This window comes from Brachycentrus maculatus, unplaced genomic scaffold (assembly GCF_059751285.1).
Source record: "Brachycentrus maculatus isolate JH-2025_06_01 unplaced genomic scaffold, ASM5975128v1 h1tg000173l, whole genome shotgun sequence".
NCBI lineage: Eukaryota > Metazoa > Arthropoda > Insecta > Trichoptera > Brachycentridae > Brachycentrus > Brachycentrus maculatus.
The window spans coordinates 1,552,030-1,567,873 of NW_028280926.1; the positions used below are offsets into that span (position 1 = coordinate 1,552,030).

The 15,844-nt window shown below is 32.2% G+C and overlaps 1 protein-coding gene and 1 long non-coding RNA gene across 2 annotated transcripts; one reads left to right on the forward strand and one right to left on the reverse strand.

Annotated features, from left to right (window-relative positions):
* Positions 1 to 5,933: 5,933 nt before the first annotated feature.
* ytr (U4/U6.U5 small nuclear ribonucleoprotein 27 kDa protein yantar) lies at positions 5,934 to 10,291 on the reverse strand. Its single transcript, XM_088262158.1, has 2 exons — positions 10,215 to 10,291; positions 5,934 to 10,106 (listed from the first exon to the last, which is right to left on the reverse strand). Exon 2 carries the CDS (start codon positions 10,082 to 10,084, stop codon positions 9,632 to 9,634), a length of 453 nt encoding a protein of 150 aa, XP_088118284.1. The 5' UTR covers positions 10,085 to 10,106; positions 10,215 to 10,291; the 3' UTR covers positions 5,934 to 9,631.
* Positions 10,292 to 11,176: 885 nt separating this feature from the next.
* Positions 11,177 to 14,909, forward strand: LOC148308199 (uncharacterized). Its single transcript, XR_015837705.1, has 3 exons — positions 11,177 to 11,228; positions 12,922 to 12,999; positions 14,694 to 14,909. It is a non-coding gene; the product is annotated as an uncharacterized LOC148308199 (long non-coding RNA).
* Positions 14,910 to 15,844: the final 935 nt, after the last annotated feature.

Genomic DNA, 15,844 nt, shown 5'->3' on the forward strand with positions numbered 1-15,844 from the left:
ACTCGGGCCCGCCATCATTGATAGAATAGGTGCCAGCGCTTTGTAAAATACTAGAGCTTTGATTGGTGGATTCTCAAATCTGAGAAATATTGACCAATAGAAAGCCAGCGTTAAAAACTTCGCTGGGAACATAAAAGTCCACCAAAATTCAAAATGATTTTTGTTCAGATAATTTATAATCAACAAATGATTTCGTTCAAAGACAGCTTCATCTTATTTCATTAATAAAACGAATCATTTCGGTTTCATTGTGAAGTATTGTAACATACTGGTGCTAAACCTTTTTATTTTAATGTTTTTCTATATTCTTCCACAATATGTATAATAGAAATTAGCATGGTGAATATTAACTTCATTGTCAATAAATAATTTATGAGTTCCGCAGGATTCCTACTTCCTATACGCATTTAAATACAGTGAAAATTTGAAAAAAATATTTTAGGATGATCCTAACCCCCTGACCTCATCCAGATAAAATGTCATGTTCTGGAGTAAATTAACAATACCCAGAAATTTTACACAAAAAAGCCAACGCTCATTCGTTTTGTTTAGTACATGGTTAAATCTGGTTTGTTTTACTTTAGATAAGATTGTTTGAAATCTATACATTTTCACATGTACTTATTTTAACTACTGTCATCTCTATTTGAGTAGATTAATAATGGTTGTTTCATTCTAAAACAACGGAATGCAGTATGACATCTTTGGATGAATAGGATAAATATTCTTTTTCTACTATGTACTGTTATCTTTAATCGACTATATAAACGGTCATAATTATAGGCAATATTCACCCTTATCAATTAGAATGCAAGTGTTTTATTTCCAAAAAATGGGAATATGACATTCAGAGTGCTATGTTTGCTATTATTTACATTTTAATACCACGAAATTGTAAAGACAATGATTGATTTACTGCCATCTCTGTTTTAGTAGAATTATTCATACCGTACTTTGGAATACACGCACGAGCTCATTAGGTGAGAAATATAACCATACTAATAAAATTTCTGCCATCTATATAACAGTAGATAATTATCAATTTATCCAAGAATCAAACCCTAAATATCAGTATATCAGTATAGCCAGTGCTTGCAATACGTTTATGTACACTTCGACGAACTTTTGTGAAGAATTTCTAAGAGGCATAACTGTCACATTTTTTCTTTACTTTCTAATTTTCCCATCCAGAAATTTACAAAACTGCATAATAGTATTTTTAGTTCTGACGAAAATCGTGCAAGAAACAGATTTAAGGAAATTTTTTGAAATGTCACATTGATTCAGTAGACTGAAAATGTAGCATAAGTATATATATTTTTTAAAGTTGGTACTCTATGGTTCAACAAAAAAGGCTTTTAAAACTATTTATTCTGTGCTTTCAACAAATTTTTAGAAATATTTATTGCATTTTAATACAAACATAAATTATATAATGCACAAAAAAATACAATCATATTAAAGACAGCAAAAAATTAACCTGTCTCATTTTTTTTCTACCACAACATTCAACTAGCAATATACCCGTACTTAAGTATATCATTTTAAATTTCGAAAGAAGCAAATAATTTTTGCAAAAAAAGTAGATCGATAGAAGATAAACAATAAGATTACTAGGTCCAGAGAGTGCTTTTGTACAGCTCTTCATAATCTACAATTCTTCATAGTTCCCGCGACCAATGCTATGAGGAAAAGTCATTAAAAGCCTATTTAACTTGGCAATTTACTACACCTTTCCAGGGTTTCGCCATATGGTTATAATTAGGCTTACCATACGTGCCGGTTTGACCGGGACTGTCCCGGTTTCAAAAACGGGTCCCGGTGTCCCGGCCGGTTTAGATTTTGTCCCTTTTTTGCGCGAGCACGGTTCAGATTCAGACGGTATATTTCTTACATAGATTAATAATTATGAGAAACTGTTTTCTCATAATTATGAGAAAACAGTTTCGGTAGAGCCGAAATTTTTACATGGATTGGACTACATCATGCACTAAAATGGGAAGAAATAGAGAGATCTGCAGAAGTTTTAAACAAAATACACCAATCAGATGAATGACAGCAAATTAATACTGATAGTCTTTTTATTTCCAATAAATGAGAATATGAAATACTGAGAGCTATGTTTGCTATCATTTACATTCTAATGATATGACACTGTCAAGACAATAATAAATTACTGCCATCTCTGTTTTAGTAGATTTATTTACACCGTACTTTGGAATGCATGCACGAGCCCTTTAGGTAAGAAATATAATCATACTAATAAAATTTCTGCCATCTATATATTACAGTAGATAATTATCAATGTATCTAAGAATAAAACCCTCACTGTCACTCAAAAAAGCTTTTTTTGCATCAAAAATTAAAGAACGGAGTTATACGACATAAATAGGTCCAATTATCTAAACATTTTGACGAGCAACAAAAAATGTTTCGCTTAACGAGTAAGATGCTGGAACGAATTATGCTCGTTATAAAAGGTACCACTGTACTTGTTTTTTTTTTATCTACCTGTCCCGGTTTAGAGCTTCATAATTATGGTAAGCCTAGTTATTATTATACCGTCTTTAATTTTATATTTTCTTAACAATTATTTTTTTATGAAGTAAAGAGCCGTTATTTTGAACAGTCTTGTTGGTTGAAAAATATATAATGAGTATCCCATTCGTATAAAAGCGAAAGCAGAAAACCTCAGAGACAAAACCCTCATATCGGATCACGGATCGGCGGCAAAAGAGGATAAAAGTGAAGTCCCATTTGAACTGTGCTAGTCTGGAAGTTGGCCATCCACAATGACGAGGAGCTCAACAAACTGCCCTCCATCATGACGACCATCGCTCAGGAAGGCGTCTTGCCCAACACCTTGGCCATTCTCCAGCCCATGGGATCAAGAGGAAGGCGTTTTTATTTGTCGGCTCATCTTTTCCCGCTCCAGACTCGACGGCCCGAGACCGATTGACGACGTTTTAATCTATTTATTTTTTGTTTATCATTATCATCATCAACCTATTCTTATTATTATTACTATCCATGTCTTTATAAGCGCCCTTAAGGTAGTATTTTACGAAAATGGCACTATACAAATTATTATTATTATTATTATCACCAGCTTGGTGAGTTAATGACTGCGTTACAGTGCAAGAAGATAGTGATTCTAAGATAGGGGTTGTTAAAAAAATTGGTTATGTTTTAATACCTACTACTTCCTCTTTCATATACCATTGATGTGAGCTCTTTCACTTAAGTTATTTACATTTCAACAAGAGTAATCCATTCCTGTGTTCATGAATTTGGAATTTAGTTGACACCGCCTCAATCCAATGTGGTATCCTTTGCACCTCTTGGTTGCAGATAGAGCTCAGAAGAATGCATTTAATTTAACCTACTAACTTACCATCATGCCGCTTCTTCGTAAGGGTAGGCAGAGAGAATAAAATGCCCCACCACTCTGTCTATGCAAACATCCTTCTTGCCTCTTACATGTTTATGCATCTCCTCATACATACCCGCTGATTATTTCAACTCTTAACCGTCAGGTTGTCATACTTTCAAGTATTTTACATACCTGATCGTAGCAAGTTTTTCTCGGTCTTCCTCTGTTCCTTTTTCCAACTACATTCGCCTCATAAATTTGTGTTACTGTTATTTCCTCACTCATTGGTTCCACATATCCAAACCATCTCAACACACCTTTCTTAATTTTATCAATAGTGCTTATCTAAGCTTTGCATTCCTTTCACTATTCGAACATCTATCATACATTGTTTTGCTGATGTATGTATGATCATTAATTTATGTACTATACTTATATCTTTTATAATGTTTCCACCTCCATAGTGTATCGTGGATAATGTATTTGGCTACTTTTATTACCTTGAATTCAATTCTATAAAATAAATTAAGTTTCTAACTCTTCATTAGGAATTAATTACCTTTTCTGGTACTTGTAAGACTGATAACATTGATTCGTGTAATTAGTTAGGACTCCATCGATCCCATGCAGTGTCCTAAATACCAATATACTGCGGTCATCATAATTTAGAATCCGCTTATTGTGATTGCGGATAATGTTATCAAACGTTTACCGTTATCATTATCTGTTGCCAATACCCTGCATACTTAATAATCTTGTAAACTATGCAATGTATATCATTTTTGTGACATTTCTGCAATACTACAACACTCTTTACATCAAACTGAAAAGATCATATTTAAAGAATATTTTTTACAATATTATTCTAAAAACATTGTTATTTTCGTTATATTGTAGTGTCGGGTTGTGGTCCCGTGGTTAGTGTCGCGGGCCCTTAAGTAAGAGTAGGGTTCGAACCCACTCTACCACAATTTGATACCTATTTCTAATAATGAGCCGCTTAGGCTCACAGAAATAGCATGAAATTGAAATATTTATTAAATAATAAAAACACAAAAATTTCTCTAAAAAAAAATGTTTGTAAATCTAGAACTGCCCTTACAATAATACTTCTCTACGAGGATAAACTTCTTCTTCAACGGTGCATAGGGCACTGTTTCGTTTTGACGCAGTGTTATCTTGATTGTTACTTATATGAAGGCAAGGTACAGGCTGCCCTTCAAGGACCAGTCCAGGGTAATATTGAATAAATATTATAGTGTAAAATCACTAATATTTATTTTCCCTCCCCCCCTGGGAATCGAACCCGGGACCTCCAGCACTGTAGCTTAACACACTAACCATTACACACGGAGGCATCTGCGAGGATGAACTTCTTCTTCTTCAAACCCTTATCCGCACCCCAATGGTGCATAGGGGACTGCATCATATAAACGAGTGTTATCCTGATTGTTAACACGTGAAGGAAAGATGATCAGCCCTCCGCTTCAGGTACCAGTCCAGGGTAATATTGAATAGATATTAGAGTGAAAAATCACTTTTATTTATTTGACCCCCTGGGAATCGAACCCGGGACCTCCAGAACGGTAGCCGAGCGTGCTGACCATTACACTACAGAGGCGGACAAATGGAGGATGAGCAGTAGAACCAAATTACCTGAATGAACGTCTTGCGAAATACTTACCTTAATTGTTTGTACAGAAACCAAGAAGAAGAACCGATAACTATACTCCAGATACATCGACAGAGAGAGCTTATTCACAATGGACATTGAAGAATCTCTTATATTGTCTTTATAGCACAAAAAAAGCTGAAACCACTTCATGCTAGGATACCAGGTAAATAAATAACTAAAAGAAAACGTAAGTATTTTAATAATTTATTTCATAAACAATTCATTTTTTTATTTAATTGTACAATAATAATTTGTGTAACTATAATTTTTTTGGTTTCTTTTTATATGATTCTAATTAACATTACAATACAAAAGTTGTCATTTATTTGGCTATTTTGGGTTAGACTATCTGAATTTAATGACACTGCCAATTGTATACATTATGAAAAACCTAAAATTCATGAACATTTTTTATTGCAGCACTAGAAAAGCCACAAATATCTAATTATAATTGTTTGAAATAGGTTGGAACCAAAGTATATAATTTCATAATTGCATGTCAAGAATTAACAAGAATATAAAATGATGGGAAATTTGTTACTTAAATAGATTTAAAAAAAACTTAATTCAATCTATTTATGTATTTCATTATAAGTAGTTTGTGGTATATACATGTGGTATGAATCACGTTATGTGAAAATATTTATCCAAGGACATAGAAGTACGGAAGCTGTTTATCCGTTTTTGCAAATATCCAAGGCAAAGTTTAGTATCACATCGTTGAGGATTTATTAAAGTAAATTCTCAAATAACAGAAATCTAATTAATACTATTTTTTAATGGAGAAAAAATATTGAGCCATGATTGTCGGAATGATGGATTTTAAAATATTATTGCATTATTAGTAGTCGAGTAATATACTACAAAAAGTCTTCCTTTTGGAAAAAAATATTAAATTAACAGAAGTTAATTAAAATGTTACAATTTTGTCTTGACAATTTATGTTTAATGGAATTACTGAATTAAAAAAAGTCATCAATAGCTCAATATTATATATAGTTTAAAATGTGTATAAATATTTGCTTTGAGGTAATCAGTTTAACAAATTTTAGACACACACTTTCTACATTACAATATTCCCGCATAAAAACTATGTATTATATTTCATGTGTGTCTAAAAAATATTACTATTTATTATGGCTGTATAAAAATTAGATATATTTTTATATTATAATATATGTAATAATATGTAACATCTGGAAATGTATAATATAAAATGTATTGTATAACTAATAAATCCTGATTCATATTGAGGTGCGATTGGTTTGACAGACAGCGCTTGATTTACCGACTGTTAACGAGGGTTAGAGCTCACAAACTAAACATGGCATTAGTCAATATTCCAAGAATACATAACTCATTTATTTACACTGCGAAAAAAGAGAAACTCCTATTTATAATCTCTCGTATGGCTATATTTTTTTTTACTAAGACAAATCTTTATATTCAATGCCAAATAAAGATTTATCTTGTGAATTAAAATACATTAGATTATAGAAAGTAGAAGGGTTGCCTTTACCGCCATAATTGAGTTACACACACTCGCAATATTGGTTACAAGATTCAGCTATATCTCACAAATGGCTGAGAATTTATTGACTTCGAAAATTCAATTAACAGGTTATAAACAGGCGCTGCCTCTTGGTTTGTTATAAATAACATATCTGGATACCGTGCGGGCAAAAGAGCGCGACACGGCAACTGCAATAACGGGCTTACTTACTACACGGGCTTAAAACTAAGTTGAGATTTGAAATGTAATATACAACAACGCAACTTGAAAATGTGACAAAGAAAATTTTATGCAAGCCAAGAAGAGAATTTCGAGAAAACATCTTGGACCTAGTTATTTTCGTGGTGAGATTTAAAAAGAAGTGATTGTATATATATTAATTTCTATTTTGTTTTAAAATTACTGTTGTAATTTTAGTACATATTCCATATTCATTTTGTTAAAAAGGGGGGTAAAATGAGAAATTAAATAAATACTATTTTTAATTTAAGTTTTACTTAGTAAGTACCACTATTTCTTAAAATCACCGTTTCGATGCATTCTGCATGATTTTCAAACACCTTATAATCATGCGGAATGCATCACAGTAGATTTTAAGAAATAGTGGTATTTACTAAGTAAAATTTTAATCAAAAACGGATAGATTTTACCACAAAGCGACTGCCGAATCAATTAATGAAATAAATACTAATTTGAATATCAAAAATACAATAATTGGCCTTTCAAAAAAACCTTTTAATAAAATAATATTACATTCAAGAATATATTGTGGTGTAAAATATTTAATGCAACAATTTTGTTACTGTAATTAGTGAGAATATTGACCATAATTTTAGGATTGTTTAAACAAACATAATGTGGCTTTATTGCTGTTGTATTTAACAAGAAGATAAATATATAAAGCCAATTTAAAAACACAATACATTCACAATATTTTTAGATTAAAATAATATCTATGTTCAGTGTTCAATAATATGAAGTGTAATTTTACGGGATTAACACTTATTCGGCAGTTTGAAGGTCAGTAATAATTATTTTTGAAGAAATAATGAATGTGGAAGGTTAGTTAAAGAAATATAAGGTATTTACACATAGTTATGTCTGGTTGTACAACTGGTTGAAGTAAACAATAAATAAAATTGCGCAACATCAATTTTCTAGTTCAATAAACATTAAATCACAAACTTCGGCAAAGGTAAGGCAGTGTGTGGAAGTTCAATTCAAACAGAGAACAGTAACAAGACAACGAGTATGAGAGAAGGTTAGTTTGAAGTTAAAATGGTTATTTATTGTAACTGCAGACAGTTGGTGGAATTTGGTTGGTGGAACTCAATCCAATAAACACGGTTAATGGATTGAGTTCTACATTTATTTACATATATCGCTCACTCCTTTCAAGAACGTCATAAATCAAAAATCGCCAATTTTCAGTTGTGCATGTTTTCGGAATGCCTAGAAAATGTACTATATCCCAGCAATCCGGCATATTTTTAACTTAATATTTACCCGCTACAGGGCAGAAAGTGTTGTTTTTGCATTTTGAAGAAAAGGTATTGTTTAATTATTTTTTTCAATAAACTAAATATTTTTCAAAAGGAGAAAAAACCTTCAGGTTTTACCTAAAAAGATCTGTTGCACAGTAAAAAGTTAAAAAAGTGGCTTGATATTTATTTTTAATACATCGTATTATATTTTTAAACTTTAAAAACGATCTCCTGAAAAATCAAGATTTTTGATATATGACGTTGTTGAAAGGAGTGAGCGATATATGATAATATGTGACGCATTTCGTCTTATTAAGATACTATCAAAAACACTCAGCGTGTTTGATAATGTCTTAATAAGACGAAACGCGTCACATATTATTATATATATCTAAATAAAAGTAGAATTCAATCCAATAACCGTGTTTAATTTTTGATATTGTATTACCCAACAATTTAAAATGGTTAGTTTGAAGTTTGAATATTGTGAAATAAATAACAAACAAGGTGATGAGAAATGAACCTGAATAAGATGTCAACCTTAGTGAAAAATTTTATATTAAATTAAATATTTTTTCTTACATCATTTTGGATTATTCTCACGACTGACTGAATCTACACAATGTGAATAAGTACAACTTATTTAAATTGAAATGATCCATCAACAAAATATGTACTGTCCGTAAAAAAAAAAAACAAAGGGTAAAGTCGGCTCTCCAAATTTAAAACACAGTAAGGGACATTTTTTTTGTAGTATGTTTTTTTTGCATTAATGGACTAAGTAGACTCTACTTAGTCCAAAAATGCAAAAAAAACCTACTACAAAAAAATGTCCCTTACTGTGTTTTAAATTTGGACAGCCGAAGTGTGACTTGACGAATTCTAATATTATTCTAAACAAAGTTATCCTCACTATTTAGCTACAGGAATATTCTATATTTCAACCCTCATCAACACCCAATGGTGCATAGGGCACTGCATCGTAGTGACGCAGTGTTACCTCGATCGTTTCCTTCATGAAGGCAAGGTGATCACTCCTGCGCTTCATATAAGCAAATATAAGAGCATTAAAAGTTAACACAGCAATCTCCATACCTGTAATTTTTTATTATATTTCAACAACATCGTCTGAAATGCGCCTGAGGTAGTATTTTACATTATGGCGCTACACAAATTCATCGGGATCTACTTTTTCTTACCATAGACTAGAATTCATAATAAATTATGTAATCTCCAGGTGAAGAAACTAAAAATATATAGATTTAGAGATTTCTGTGAACACTTAATGCCCTCATGCATAGATTTACTATCAGTTAACTTAAATCTTCATAATTTTTTCCTTCAACTATTGTCACATACTCATTGTCTTGTTCTTATAATAATAACGTTTGGAGATCGTCACTCAAACAAGTGTCTGAGCAAATACAAAATATTGATACCCTGTACATTTCAAACAAGAGACGCGTGATACAGCACTGATATATCTACTATTGCATCGCATTTGAAGGAGATAAGCTGATACAATTGCAAGTAAACAGTAACCTCGAAATAACTTAATATCAACAAGTAACAAGTATAACAGTGTATCACGCGACAAAGTCAAGAGGCCTGTTAAAGCCGCCTTTCCTATTCATGTACTGGCGATATTTTCTCTTCAGGACAACCTGGACTTCTCCGACGTCATTGTTCTCGACTTTCTTACCTTTGGTCGAATCGAAACCGCCAAATCCCATCATCCTGATCATCTCTTGTTCCTCGGGTGACTTTCCTTCCAAATCGGCTTGCGTTATGGCCGGTCTCTCGTGAACGTTCTGCCTGGGCGGCGGCTTGCTCGAGCCGGCAGGTCGTTCCGACGAGTCGGACCTCGAGCGGTTTCTTCTCCTGTCTACGGAGCGGCGGCGTCTGTCTCTGTCCCTAGATCGTGATCTCACTCTCTCTCTGCTCCGCGGTCTCCTCCTATCTCTGTCCCGATCCCGTTCCCTGTCTCTTTTGTCGTCCCTTTTGTCATCTCTCCGTCGTGGACTCGGCGATCGCCCCATATATGACAGACGCCGCACTCACCTGCGAAATGATTTTCAAAATACGTTAAGGGACAAAATAATGTACTACGGTAATAAAACTTCTTCTTAACGTGGCAGAACATAATTTGAGCAGAGTTGTTGCACATACCTTGAAATTTAGAAGGAAACGATAATCGAGGTTAACAGGCACAAACGCCTTCTTCAGCAATCAAGCGTCATTTTGACCATAGATGAATAAAGTATTTTACACATTTTTTTTAGGGTAGGTACTGATTCTTCTTCTTTTTCTTTTTTATGGCCATTCACCCAGGAGTGTTCCAGACAGTGTCAATTGTTTATTATTTACACTTTTCTAGATTTAAAAAAAAAATGGCGCTACCTATGAAATATGTTGCTTAGTTATAGAAACTCGTAGTTCAATTTAAAATGGCTTCCTTAGCTAGAAAGTCGGCTTTTTCATTTCCCGAAATGCCATGGTGGCTTGGAATCCAAGCAAGAAAAACCTGAACGTTTTTTTCTTTTAGTAAATATAATTTCTCACGAATTTGGAATGTTAAATGGGATTGGGCTTGTTTGAAGAGATTGCTGCTATTTTTTTTTGTTGAAGGGATTGCATTTAATTTTTAAAATATTGGTATTCCTGTTAGTGAGATTACTTTTATCCATAATATTTATTTGATAAGCTAGTTATTTTACATATACAATACACTTTCACAAATGAGTTTCAAGAAATTTCCTGTTCAATTTTTGTAAAGGTTTGTTAGGGAAGATAAATAAAGGTGGGATTTAAGTATTAAATGGAATGTTAAAATATTCTGAGAAGATTTGATATGAAGCTCAGGTAGCCGACATTTAAGGGGTATCCAAAAATATGGATACAGATCTTCTTCTTTAATTTCAAGACGACACTCACACACGGGAATATCCCGGATTTATAGTTTAAACAAGTGAGAACCGCACATTAGATATTCTGTGAAACCACAACAGCATTGGCTTTTCTACATTTTGCAGATAAAGGTAGGTACTGATTTGAAAAAAAAAGAACTTGGTAAGTAGGTAATGAACTACCCATTTATGAATATGTAAGGTTTCTATGGTCTATAATCTGACATTTGACAGCTGACTCACGGTCTTGCAGGAGCGATATTACGAACTACTAAAGGTAAAAACCCAATGACATGGAAATGGTTAATTATAAGTGATTTGGGAAGAGAATTTGTTATCCAGTTCAAACTGTCAATTTGAGGCCAATTTTTTGAAATTTCGACCCCTAAATTACCTACCTAACTGCACGCGACAACAAAACCGTCTCAGTCGCATTGTTTCGCCTCCAACCGCCACACGTCTTTACGCTGTTCCTTCAAGTGCATTCTTTTTAAAATCGTTGTTATTTTTGGTTCATTATGGCTTCCAAATCCACAGGTAAGATACGTAAATATGAAAATAGTCATGTTATTCATTTCATTGGAAAAAAAATAAAACGCAAGTTCGAAAAACCATCACAGATTTTGCATAAAGTCATCAAGTTTCATGGAGTAGAACTTTTTCCCAACATCTCTATATTTTCAATATTCTTACGTTTATCTAGCTTTCAAATAAACCTAATTTAAATCCTCGTTTTGCCTAGTTTTGGGAGTAATATTTTTTTTTGTCCCCAGGTATCACACGGGAAATAACACGCCTTCACCTTTTCGATCTTTTATATCGTGATCATACCGCGCAACAATGGATAAAAATGCATAATTAAACCAAGCCAAGCATACCCTGGAAAAACTCAGTCGGGTAGAGCCAAGGACCATAGCCGTACTCTCTCATATAGAGATACCTCAGAAACTTCTTTTGGACTTTCTCTATCATAAGCCACTACCAGTAGCCTTTACGGTGAATGCGAAATTGAGCATATACCAATGTAAGCTCTGAAGCTCGAAAGAGTGCTACCTGAGGAGATTTCTGTAACCGAGACAAAAGCAGAAGTTAAGCTTCAAAGTTTGCTCAAGCACACAACTCAAAGTTTGCTTGACCACACAACTCAAAGTTTGCTTGACCACACAACTCAAAGTTTGCTTGACCACACAACTCAATGTTTGCTTGACCACACAACTCAATGTTTGCTTGGCCACACAACTCAAAGATTAGCTAAAGTACAAGTGATAGCTTGTGTTGTGACTGAAAATGGTAACAACAAATTATCATATCTAGCCTTAGACCACTACCTATGCGGAAAACTGGTATTTTGGCTCCAGAAGTGCAACACCTGCTGAAAGTACTTGAACCGTCTGCAATGCTTCGGCAATCTTCGGAAGAAGAAATTGATAGCGAATGGTTATTATCACAGTTAATATATTATGTATTATTCTTATTCATGTATTATTATTAAGTACCTATGTTTATTTAAAAATTAAAATAAATAAATATCTTTTATTATTTATATTTGAATCAATAACTTTGTGATTTTTTATTTTTTAATTAAAATATTACTTTGTTTTATAGTCACAATAAATATTTTATTATAAATAATTTGGAATGTTTACCGGTTTTGAAGCTAACTGCTTGTTTTTCAAGACTGATTAATACTAGACTGATTACTATTAATCAGTCTTGAAATCTGTCTTTATTAGTTGTATTTCAAGACTAATTAGTAAATCAGTCTTGAAAAAGAAGCGGTTAGCTTCAAAACCGGTAAACATTCCAAATTATGTAGACATTATAATTAAGTTATAGTAAAATATTTACAGTAATTTTAAAACAAAGTTACATTTTAATTATAAAATATAATTTACTTGCCTTTTGACACTTTTTGCCTTGTTTGATGGAACAACAAAAATAAGGAGTTACATTTATCTGTATTATTTCAGATTGAAATGGTTGACGATGAAAAATCAATTTCATCTGCAGCAGATGGCTTCACGCTGGAGGAAGCAGTAGAGATAAAGGTGAATTCAACTAGTTATTAACTTTTAAGAATTTTGTATGCTGGTAGCATTTTTCTAAGTTATAACCTCATGTTTTGGACCTGAAATTATGGATTCTGTAGTGCAGTCATGGTATAAAAAAGTACTATAATGCTATCAGCATACTGTGTTAATTTGTCTCAACACATTTTTTGCGGGAAGCTTTTTAAAAGCGTTTTTTACATACTGTTGGTAGAGAGCGAGAGTCGCTTATGAGCATTCTATTTGTTTACTTTTGGTGGAGCGCCAGAGACGCCAAAAAGCATTGTACAGATTGAAATTTGGTTGCGGTTACTTGTGCTTAGTATACGAACCTGATTAGTATACTAATTAGGGTCGGGACTGATGGAAAAAAACAACCAACATTTTGAGTGTGTCCAAATACTTGTTCACAAAATCTGGATTATCTCCAATTTCAGGAGTTTTTCTCATATTATATATATATTTTTTTTCCACACTCAAAATATTGTAAATAAATTATCTGGTCAAATTATAAGCTTAATAATAAAAATTAAAATGGTATTTTCTGGCGTTTCTCATGTGTGTGATTATAATCCAGGATTCGGATCTCACATACTAATATAAGAGTTTCTGCTTAGTAAAAAAGCTTCTTTACATCTCACCAATAGATGTCTCTAGTGAAGTTCTAATTCAAGAACAAGGTTTCTAAATTGGTTCAAATATATAGAACTTCCAAGAATTTGAGTAGTGTGGTTGTCAATAATGGGTAGAATTGGTGAATGTTACACGTGTGTAAAGTGATCACTTAAACCAGCCTATGACGGTCGTCAGCCCCGTAAATGCCCAGACTTCCATATTCTTCTTCATCTTTGATGAGATGTCAAAAAATAATAAAAAAACACCCGAAAACAATGTTAAGTATATGTATTCTCAAGTTATTTTAGTGCTCTGCATTGATTTTGTACATCTCATTAAGGTATTTACTATGTTGACTGCCAAACACTAATACATATATCATTCACAATACAGCAATATCTTATAAGCTACGTTTTGACTGTGTCCAAATACTTTTTCATTAATTTGGGTATTCTCCACCTAGGAATTATTTTTAGTTTTTTTCAAATCTCAACATATAAGGAAGTCTGGGCAATTACAGGGCTTATGACCTGTCATATGCTGGCTAAGCGATCACTTTACACACATGTATCATTCACCATTCTACCTATGATTGACAACCACACTACTCTAATTCTTGGAACTACATATACATATCATTAATCTCATGACACTGTAGCCATCTATGGTTGAATTGGGAATTCTTTTCTGCTTTAGTAAAATTATTACTAATTATATAAAAAAAAGTAAGAAAAAAAGAATCTCGAAAAACATTTAAAATGCATTTGTTTGCTAAATCATTTCCAGTATCTCCTTTTCCCCAATTAAATCACAGTGAAGCGCCCTTGAGGTACTATTTTCCCAAAATAGCACTGCCCACTTTCCCAAAATAGCACAAAGTAGCCAAATATATTATTATTAATATTAGATAGCACTAAGTGCAAAAAAACTATGATGATTAGTGCTAACTATTATCAAAAATATTTATTTCGCAGTTTATGACTTTTGCTGATATGTGGATGATATATTTTTTTGTAATAATAATGTCTGGCAATCTGGTTAATATTTTTTGTAACTTATATATTTTTTCTTACTTTTAGAAACTTTTACGGAGATTGGAAATTATAAAAGCGCATGAAAAATTTGTCAATTTTGAGATTGACATCCTTAAAAAAGAGATAATAGAATACAAGGAAAAGTCCTATGGGTTTGAAAAAACCGCAGAAGATATTAAGATTTATTTAAAAATTGGGTACAGTCATTAAATAATCGACTTGGAAATTTATGGAATATGGTATTTAAGAAAAAATTAAAAATGTTTCCTTTCCCATCTTATTCATTGTGTTTCAATTTCTCGTTTCCGCACATTGTTCACTTAAATCTCGAGAAACATCTTTGAAGACTGAAGACTGAAGTTATCGGTCTCATTTGGAATAATGTCTACGGAAACAGTTGCTGATTTTATATTGAATTATTTTTGCATGTATTTTCATATTACAATGTTAAAAAATATGAAATAAAGCTTATATTATAAAAAAGTTATTATTTTTTGCATTGTGTATTTATTTCATATGTCGCTCACTCCTTTCAAGAACGTCATATATCAAAAATCGTCAATTTTCAGTTGTGCATGTTTTCGGAATGCGCAGAAAATGTACTATATCCCAGCAAAAGCGGCATATTTTTAACTTAATATTTACCCGCTATAGGGCAGAAAGTGTTGTTGTTGCTTTTTGAAGAAAAGGTATTGTTTTATTATTATTTTTAAATATACTAAATATTTTTCAAACGGAGAAAAAACCTTCAAGTTTTACCTAAAAAGATGTGTGGCACAGTAAAAAGTTCAATAAGTGGTTTGATATTTTTTTATATATATTTAATTATATTCTTAATATTTAAAAACAATCTGAAAAATCAAGTTTTTTGATATATGACGTTGTTGAAAGGTCTTGTCTTTATGATTAGTATTTTATTTTCAAAAATGATCAATCTGATTTTATTTATAATCTATATTTGAAGCACTAACTTTATGATTTTCCATTTTATAATTAAAATGTAACTTTTTTAAAATCACTATAAATATTTTATTATAACTTAATTATAATGTCTACCGGTTTCAAAGCTAACTGCTTCTTTATCAAGACTGATTAATATTAATCAGTCTTGATAAAGAAGCGGTTAGCTTCGAAACTGGTAGAATCTTGATAAAGACAACTATTAATCAGTCTTGATAAAGAAGCTGTTAGCTTTG